This window comes from Aulonocara sp. 'chitande type north' Nkhata Bay, linkage group LG6, assembly GCF_057382095.1.
Source record: "Aulonocara sp. 'chitande type north' Nkhata Bay isolate Kocher_YH1m ecotype deep benthic linkage group LG6, A_spYH_male_GT1.1, whole genome shotgun sequence".
NCBI lineage: Eukaryota > Metazoa > Chordata > Actinopteri > Cichliformes > Cichlidae > Aulonocara > Aulonocara sp. 'chitande type north' Nkhata Bay.
The window spans coordinates 39,141,603-39,151,605 of NC_141349.1; the positions used below are offsets into that span (position 1 = coordinate 39,141,603).

Sequence of the window (10,003 nt, forward strand, 5' to 3'; positions counted from 1 at the left end):
AGGTGTGATGAATAAGGCACACTAGCCTTGCAACATGACATAAATCTTCCACAGTGCGCTCCTTGGCCTGGAAAGTACTGAATATAATATTGAAATGGTTTGACACAGCAGAGAAAAGTGCTTTTTTCCTTTTATTGTATAGCCATCGCTTCAGCTATGAAGACAAATTATTAGGTCCAGTCAAGCACTTCTACTGTTATTGTAACTGGGTACGAGGGGGTGACGGTTCTTTGAATATTAGGAATTTTACATGTCTTCTTTATGGTGCATTCTTTCAGCATCCTTTCTTGTCAGATTCTTTCAGATTCCTTTGTCTCTCTCCCAGCGTTGGGAAGTGTTAACAGGCTCAAGGTAATGAAAGGCAGTAGCTAAAAAACACTTGACAATGCTGAATTGCATGTTACAATTAGAAACATATTAAAAACAGTGGGAGATGGAAAGGCAAGGCCAATATGAGTCTTGAATGTGAAGGAATATACTACAGGCTTCTGTGTATTTAAGTTTAAATAAAGGGCTGTCACAATAAAGTGTCATTTACTGTGGAGGAAGAATAGCTTTTCTGGAAGAGTATGAAAGGCTTCTTGCCCTATTGATTTTGTGTGATGTAGTATTTTGCTATAACCTACATCTGGTTCACTTATTTGACTATTATGCCCTTTTCTTGAACAACTCAACAATAGCAGGTGACTACATTTTTTGACAAGTCCTCCAACTTAAATATGGCAATATACAGTTTGTTTATGCTCTCCAGTTATCATTTGTCCAAACATGTCTTAAAAGATTCACTGGGCGATCATTTCTTTGGTTCTTGAAAGCCACGAAAGGATCAGATCAGCCAAAGAGTCACAGACGAAAGGAGACATGGTGATGTGGTAATAACAAATTCAAGGACTTACAGCTTACACCAAAAAAAATAATAATAATTTTTAGGTGTTTTATACTACGGGTGAACTCACACAGCAAGAAAAACTAGGAAAAAAACATTTGCAGGCCAGGGCAAGAGAAAACATTACACAAAGGTTTAAGGTAGCTTATTATTTAGACCAAGATACCAGACACCAAGGCCATTAAAACAAAAATGGAAAATACCAAAATATTGTGCATACAGATGTGCTTGATTTTTCTATTATGCTACAGTCACACTAGGAAAAACAGTGACTGGAGACAGCAGCCCAATGAAAATATTTGCCACGGGCCCTGGTCTGTGACCACTCACAGTCTGCTGTCTATCACCAGGTGACCTGCGCAGTCACATTGAGATTGAAAGTGGTTGTTCACAGGTGGAGAGTGTTGCACACTTTAAGAACCAGCTGGTTGTCACACAACTTGCAATTGTTTGCAAAGTGCAAAGAATTTCAATAAAATCCACAGTCCATCCCTGATTTTTTCTAGTTGCCATCAGTCTCGGTCCTATTTTTGCTCTAGTTTGACTGAGCTATTGATTAGTTAAAATATAAAGAAATTATTATTATTAATCTGCTTTTAGGAAGAGGAAGGTGACAAAATTAAAAGAAACAGCAGCACAGTAGCAGTGATGACTTTATTTCCAGTAGATCAACTTACTGCAGGCCTCGTTGTATGATTTCTTTATTTTGTTTTAAGCATTTAAAGTCAGAGGCAGAGAGCCCACATTTTTCCTTTTATAACCACCATTACAGGCCTTTGTGGGGGCGATTACAAATGTTCTATTTCTAACTACTGGACAAACAAAAATGTATTTCATGCTTGAATAAATGAAACTCTACTTAACAAAATTGGTTTAAAAATGCCTGTATTATAATTCTTGTCTTGGCTCAGAACAAAATCTCTGTGGAGGGTTGCCAAAAATTTCCTCCTCTCTTAGAGTATGTTTTCTTTTTTAAGCCAAATCAAGCTTAACAGCATCCCAGCTTGAAGTGGCTTTCTGATGTCACCAAAGAAAAAGTCAGAAAGACCAACCTGCACACAAAAAAAAGCAGCTTCCTATTCTTCATAAGGCTACCAACTTAGTGAGGCTTATGATTCCCTGACAGGCCAGAAAGAGTCTCAGAAGAAAGGGAAACGTGTTCAAATCAAAGTGCAAAAGAGAGCAGGAAAGGGAAAATGAAAGTATAATTGTGGTTTGGTCTTTTTTGTATTTGCTTTTTTTTTAACCAAATAAACATCTTCAGAAAAACCGCTCCAGCGATGGAATTAAAACAAAACGATGACTCATACAAGAGTGTTTGAAATGCACAGGCAGAAGGTAAATGTTTGCGCGATGCATACAGCAATGTTTAGGTATACTGAGCACCGCACACATTAAACAGACTAGTTTCACAATCCCCCACAAACAACAAGCACTATCTATTATGCTCACTGCAGATTCAGCTAAGTAGGTATTTCTTAATTACACCTCACAGATAACTTCTCTTGTTATTGGGTTCAAACATCAAAAAGGAAAGATACCATCTGTAGACAGAAGCACAGCTTTAATCCACATTTTCTCTCTCCACACATACATGTACACAGGGAGAAAGAGATCAGCCTCTGCTAGCTTTTTCCTCACCTTGAAAATAAGATTAAAATGTTATCGGTTGTACCACCTGCACAGTGCTGCTCTGACTTCACAGATACAACACATCAAGCCTAATCCTGAGTGTAAGATATGTAACACACACAGGTCTGGGCACACAGATCAGCTAAAACGGTGCTTACAGACACTTGTTACCACGGATTGTTACTCTAATGGAGGGGTTTTCTTTGAGAGCACCTCTATATTACATTATTACATTAGAAGCAAGACAAGAGGATACGAAATCCTCAAAAAAAAAATAAAATCTCTGCCAAGGTCCTCGTTGCCACAATAAGTTTGGTGAAAGGATGACACCAAGTGTTCAATTAAGATACTGCAATATTGTTTAAAACCTTAATATCAGGGTTATTTTAAGGCTTTTTTTAAACTTAAACAGATACGATTAATGAATATTTAAATATGAATGTAGTCATCACTTATGATAAATCGTTTTTCAAAAGAAGCACTTTTCAAGACATTGGTAAAGAAGTCTTTGCATCTTGAAATATCAGATCATCGATCATTGTACAATTTTAAAACTAAGAAAGGATGCATCTACATTAAAACTGTTTCGTTACCGGAGGGAGGGTTCTTAGATCAAATGATTTGGGCCTATATTTATTAACAAGTTTTAAAGAACAACTTGGAACCATTTATTAACTTACTCTGCAGGCAGTAAACTCTTGTATTAAAAATTATCTGCTAAAAATTAATTAAATGGATGTTCTTCTTGATTATGGCAATCGCGACTTTTCTTACTTTATGATGTAATCAAGAGGGCAGCGCTGTTAACACATTCCCTCAACATGAAAGATCCCCGGTACAAGACTGGGAGGAGGCACAAATCCCCGAGAGCAGGCACAAATCCCTGGGAGGGTTGCATCAGGAAGAGCATCCAGCTTAAAACTCAGTGCCAAATCAAATATGTGGCTCCATCTGCTGCAGCAGCTCCTTACAAATAAGAGAGCAGTCATAAGCTTTTTCTTTATGATGTAATTTTCCTCATTAAAAACAAAATCTAAGCACTGATCAATAAACTTACATTTTTTAATGCAAAGTTGGCATAACGAGAGGTATAGCAAGAAAAGTTGCTGTTGCAGACATTAACTACTGCACCTTAACCAATTTTAGTGTCCTGTGGATATCTGTTTAAATTTGTAGTATTTTGCAAAGTATTTTTAGAGCTAGGCTTACCAGTTTGAATAAATGTTACAGCTGATAAATGTAGGCTCTGATCCATGGCTGACAAGTGCTTGTGTGCTCACAGGCACATTGCAGTTGACACAACACAATAATATGCATATTCACAGTCTTTTACTGACCAAATGTATCAACTGCCCTATCTTTGCACACGGTAAACGACACAACACATTCTTGTTTTTCATCCTTTAGTAACATTAAAACATTTTTATATGTTATTAGATTAACCTTTCTGGAATGCACAGTATTATTCAGGACAATCACTTTAAAAGATAAATATACAAAAAGAAGGCCTGCAAAGCCTCACACAGACTGTATTGCAACACAACATAGCTCTGTAGCATCTTAAAGAAATACACATATTTAAGTTGTCCTTTCATGATGTATGTTGGATCTCTATCAACATGCATCAAGGTGGATCCTCTGGTGGCGTTTGAGATTACATTTCTGGGTAAAGCGTTTGCCACAGGCCAAGCAGCAGTATGGTCTCTCTCCAGTGTGGACGCGACGGTGTGCTTTAAGGTTGCTCAGCTTGGTGAAACTCCGGCCACAGAGCGAACAGCAGAAAGGCCGCTCACCTGTGTGAGTCTGCAGGTGGGCCTTCAAGTTACTGGGGTGGGGGAAGCACTTCCCACACTGCCCACAGCGTAGGAGATGCCTTGGAGCGGCGTGAGACTGAGAGTCTGGATGGGTACCAGGACTGACGTGGTGAGAGTTTGCAGGATGGTGCTGGGACCTGTTGCTGACCCAGGAGTCTCCAGTTCGGTTAAGGGTTGATGTCTGTTTGTCACCCAGGTGAACTCGCTGGATTGAGGATACAGCAGGAGATGCTTTGGATGTGGAGGGAATTCTTTGAAGGTTATTTAAGTTTACAACTTGAGAGGGAGCTATAGACAGTGCCGCAGCGGTACTGTTCGAGAGAGTGTGAGACGGCTTTTTCATCGGTCGGTGGAGATGCTGTAAAGCGGCTTGCAATCTGAAACCTGAACCGGCTTTGGAATGTAGCTTCATAACCTCTTGCACAGCAGCTTTTTGAGAAATGTGGTTTAGTCTGTGTGCTTCTGAACTCACCTTGTGCTGCTTTACTGAACATGAAAAAGAGGACATACCTGAGTTTGTTATTTTCTTTTCTATATGCTCACCTTCCTCACATCCATCAGAATCAAGAATGACTTCCTTCTTGATAGTCAGGCCTAAAACATCACTGTTTTTTAGTCTTGCCTTAGGGGACCCTGAGGATGAAATTTTATCTCTGCCTGGGGTAACCTGAATGTCCGCTCTGACAGAATCAGACAGCTCATGTTCTCCTTTAGTTTTGACTGGATCACGTTCCGTTTCAGCTCCAAGTCTGGGATTCTGCAACAACTCAGCGCCTGTGACAGTCAAGCCAGCCCAACTGGTATCTATTTCCAAAGATGAAACACGCGGTCGATCTGTAGACGGGTGTTTTTCCTGCCTGTCTTCAGGAAAGCCATAACCCGAAGCTATCTGTGGGTCTTTCTTCATGACATTTCTCAATAATTCCTCACTGTTTTCTTCAGTCTGTTTGGGTTGTACCTGAACTGTTCCACTCTCGTTGTCTGATCCAGGTCCCTCTTCATCTAGAAAATAAGGATTTTTCTTTTAAATTAAGGAAATAAAAATTAATTAATTAAAAAATGCAACAATGTTATTGTTTCTTTCGGGCCTGAATCCCTTTTAGGTGCACTGAGGTAAAGTGGACAACAAAAATTCTATCTTCATTTTGGAGATAGGGACCAGTCACTTTAATGTCATCTGCTAAATTTGAAAAGCCATTTTATTCTAATTTACTTTACTGAATTTATTATACTAACGTGTTGTATTATATCCTACTATTTGCATTATATTCTATTGTACTTTATTAAGATTTTTACCTTATATTGGCTACTTTGTTTTATCATATTAGGCTTATTGAAGAAAAAAACCTAATCTTTTGTGTTCTAGGTTGTGTTTAATGTTTTGCATGGTGAAATAAAGGAATTTCCCAACTTTTCAGATGTTTAAAGTCTATTTGAGCGTATATTAGCATGCACATCATTGTAGGTACCATTAATGCTGGAAAAACACCAACTGCAATCCAGGCGACACCTTTCTGAGAAAATGTCTTGCTTAATTCAACATTCTTCATGTAAAAGAGTCTGAATGTTAAAGTGGCCTACCTGCAACACAAACCTGTCATGTACTGGGGTGGGGAGTTTGAACAACAACAAAGGATGTGGAAATTGCCTAGTGGTCACTGTTTGTCTGGCAATTAATTTTCCCCAGGAGCCACAGAGATAACAAAAAAAAATTATATAAATTTATTAATGTTGAGCAGAACTGAGTTGAGGTTAACAAGTCAAGCTCTCCTAAAGCAAAGAATAAATTATAAAACAATGTGTCAACCATAACACCTGCTTGAGGGGATAGGGAGCTATATCACGGCACACGGTAGGGTCGAGAGGGTATGTGTTTGTGCAATAAATAATGCTTAATGTTCCTTTACTATGGACAGACTGAAAGAAAGATAAGATCCTAACAATACGTACCACTACAGTTCCACCCTCCCATATGCACAGAGGAGCAAGATGGCTGACTAACTTCTTCCTCCTTCGTAGCAACAGCTGATCTCACATCCTTTTCTTCTGCTGCCTGAAGACATACAGTGCATGAAATACTGTGAATATCTACTGGTTCCATTTCACCAATTTTTAGAGCCATTATCGATACTGTTGTTTTTTTATACAACATTACAGCTCTTATAGCACTTGAAATGTGTCCAGAAGCACCCAATAAAATGCAGATACATAAAGAAGATGATGATTATTTAATGTCAGTACAACATAACTTTGCTCTAGTAGTCATTTAATCTGGCTCACCTCTGGCTCCCTTTCAGGGCTCTGTGCAGCTGTAGCACTGTCTGCCTCTGGTAGCGACTCTGATGTGTCTTCTAGTCTGCAGCTTGCTGTCCATCTTTCAAAAGAGTCACTCTCTGTCTTCACACTAACTTGTTCTTTAAAAAAAAAAAAAAAAAACACAACAGTGTTTACAATATTTAGGGCATCCCATGACCTATATAAAATTCATTTTACATCTGTTTCTTCTTACCTTCCTGATGGTTTTTAGGCCTTTTTTCTGCAGTGTCAGTGGACAGTTCCACACCATGCCTTGCACAGTGCACGCCCCTTCCAGTCTTTCCTCCTTCTTTCCCTGCTTGATCCTTGAATTTGCTCTCAATCCACTGCAGCTGCATCCTCAGGGACTCTATCTCCTGGCTCCTGCGCTTCACCTCCACCAAAAACACATCTTCCACCAACCTGGTCACCTCAAACATGGCTGTCTTCACTACAGCCTCCATCACATCTGAAAGCTGGGTCTGAAAGGTGACTATGAGGGTGTCCAGGTCCGACATGGTGCACTCTATCAGCCTCCCTTGTCTTAGCTGTTACTCACGGGGCTTATGTGCTTTAGTGAATGAATGCAAAGGAGAATGACGTTTGATGTTTTATTAAATGGTGTATTGTGAAAATCCTGCTACATGTTGTAAGCTGAAGGCCATAACCGCAGAGTAATTTCTATTCAACAATACACCAATTTTCCGCTGTCGGTATTCCTCGTGAGGAGGGATAAGCTTTTATTAATAACATTATTAATGGTAAAAAGCAGCCTAACGCGATGTTTACTGATATGAGACGTCGATTTGAACTGTCAGCTAACCAGCTAATATTTAGCTGTAGCATTCGTGTGATATCGTGTCCGGTACGAGTGCTACAGACACTTGTAAACGGGAGTGAAATCTTAATTGTCGAGATGTTTCACGCGTGGGTTTTTGCTTTCGATTGTAACAGCTGTTAAAGGAATTAAATTGCGTTGAACGGAGCTAGCTACTCATCACTCGCCTGTGGTCCTTGTTTTTGCTCGTGGCGTCACGCACAACGCAGTACGGTGGCCTCGACTGGAGACGAGTAAAAAACGAAACGCGTTTTACTAAAGTGAAACCATCAGGCTGCACCTGGCAGTCAGTTTTAACTTGCGATTTGCGGACATTTTTTTTTTCATATTTTCTTTCCGGCCGACTGGACAGCGTTGTGAAGAAGATTGTAAATTTTGGACTTTTCATACTACATGAAAGTAATTAAGTATTAGATAATTAAATGACAGAAAATCTCCTATTTTTTTACTGTCTACTACAGAATTCATGGGCAGTTAGAACTAACAGAACTTATTCTTTTGCACATTATTTCTTTCTTTTACTAAAAAACTATTAGTTTTGTCGTAGTTTTTCTATCATGTAGAAAAACTAAGTTTTCTTCCACTTTTTTTTTTATCTTGAGAATTAAATATGTAGCTAAACTTCTTTACACAAACAGAAGAGGCAGTGGTTTTTCCCTGAGTCCAGACCTTAAATTAAATCTACTTCACTGAGTTTACAGTTCTGTCTCATATCCCCACAACAAACCTTTGAGCCTCAGAAAATTAACTTCCAGCATTCTTGTGAGGATAGTATGCACCAATTTTTACCACCACAAGGTGGTGGAAATGTCTTTAAGGAAAATGCTAGTGTACATAATACTAATAATAATATTACTTCTTTTAACAGCAAAATCAAAACATTAGGTAAACAAATGAAATCGTAACTATAAAATGAATCAAAGTAATTTGATTGTACTCTTTCTATTCCTTTAAAAAAATATTTAAATGTATCAGGCCCTAGATTTCATTAGGCAATAAACAGACAACATGACTTTTAAACTATAAAAACAGTGCCTCTGAATTTGTTTTGAGAACACAGGCTCCTAATAGACATGGGACCAAGACTATTCAGCTGCTGTCTAGATCACAGTGCTGTTTGGTGTGTGTGGTAGGGATGGTTACATTTACCATAAAAGATTCATCAGTTGTATGAATTCATATTTTATGAGCAAACAAAACTGACTGTTGAAGAAAAAAGCCCCTGTTAAAAAAGTATTATTCTGACATCTCTGCTTCTTTTTTGCGCTTCATGAAGGCAACAAATGTGTGTATTTTAAATATTGGGCAGAACATCTTCTTTGAGTCTGTATCTATCAATTGTTTTATTTGTATGGCTCTTTATTATATACAAACATTTACAAAAAAATCTTATTTTGTCATAAAGGATTCTCTTTAGTAGCTAACTGGAATATGTTCACCCACACAGACCTGGACCAGTACGCCTCATCTGTACTGGATTACATCTCCAAGACCACAGACAGTGTCACCACCCAGAAACGGATCACCATGTACCCCAACCAGAAGCCTTGGATGAACCGGGATGTTCGTCTCCTCCTGAAGGCCCGCAACACCGCCTTAAGGTCAGGAGATGCACACGCCTACAGTACAGCCAGGGCTAATCTAAAGAAGGGCATCAAAAAAGCCAAACACCATTACAAAAAGAAGGTAGAAGAACACTTCTCCAACTCCAACCCCCGACACATGTGGCAAGGACTCCAGACCATCACAGACTACAGGACCACCAAACCCTCCCCCGCATCCTCTGATGTCTCCTTCCTCAACGAGCTCAACAACTTTTATGCTCGTTTTGAGCGAGGGAACCCCACAACCACAACCAAAGCAGACGTGACGCCAGACCACCAACCTCTGACTCTCTCCCCCACCGATGTAGGAGCGGTGCTGAGCAGGATCAATGTCCACAAGGCTGCAGGTCCTGATGGCATCCCCGGGCGTGTTCTCAGAGCGTGTTCTGGGGAGCTTGCAGGAGTGCTGACAGACATATTCAACCTGTCCTTGGCCCACGCTGTGGTACCGGCCTGCTTCAAATCCACCTCCATCGTCCCGATACCCAAAAACTCCAACCCATCTTGCCTCAATGACTACTGCCCAGTAGCACTCACTCCCATCATCACTAAGTGCTTAGAGCAGCTGGTCCTAGCACACTTCAAATCCTGTCTCCCCCCCACCCTGGACCCCCACCAATTCGCATACCGCCAGAACAGGAGCACAGAGGATGCAGTCTCCATCGCATTGCACTCTGTCCTCGCACACCTGGACAACAACAACACCTACGCCAGAGTGCTGTTTATAGACTTCAGTTCAGCGTTCAATACAGTCCACCCCTCGCAACTCATCAGGAAACTGACAGACCTGGGCATCAGTTCCCTCATCTGCAAATGGTTACTGGACTTCCTGACCAACCGCCCCCAACATGTCCGGCTGGATAACCGCTGCTCATCTACCATCACAATGAACACCGGTGTACCACAAGGCTGTGTGATGAGCCCTTTCCTCTAC

The 10,003-nt window shown here is 40.1% G+C and overlaps 1 protein-coding gene across 1 annotated transcript; it reads right to left on the reverse strand.

Moving 5' to 3' along the window:
- Positions 1 to 1,526: 1,526 nt before the first annotated feature.
- Positions 1,527 to 9,618, reverse strand: LOC147328465 (uncharacterized). The gene is made up of 4 exons (XM_086296844.1): positions 6,842 to 9,618; positions 6,613 to 6,746; positions 6,283 to 6,385; positions 1,527 to 5,334 (listed from the first exon to the last, which is right to left on the reverse strand). The coding sequence occupies exons 1-4, from the start codon at positions 7,143 to 7,145 to the stop codon at positions 4,133 to 4,135; spliced, it is 1,743 nt and encodes a 580-aa protein (XP_086152970.1). The 5' UTR covers positions 7,146 to 9,618; the 3' UTR covers positions 1,527 to 4,132.
- Positions 9,619 to 10,003: the final 385 nt, after the last annotated feature.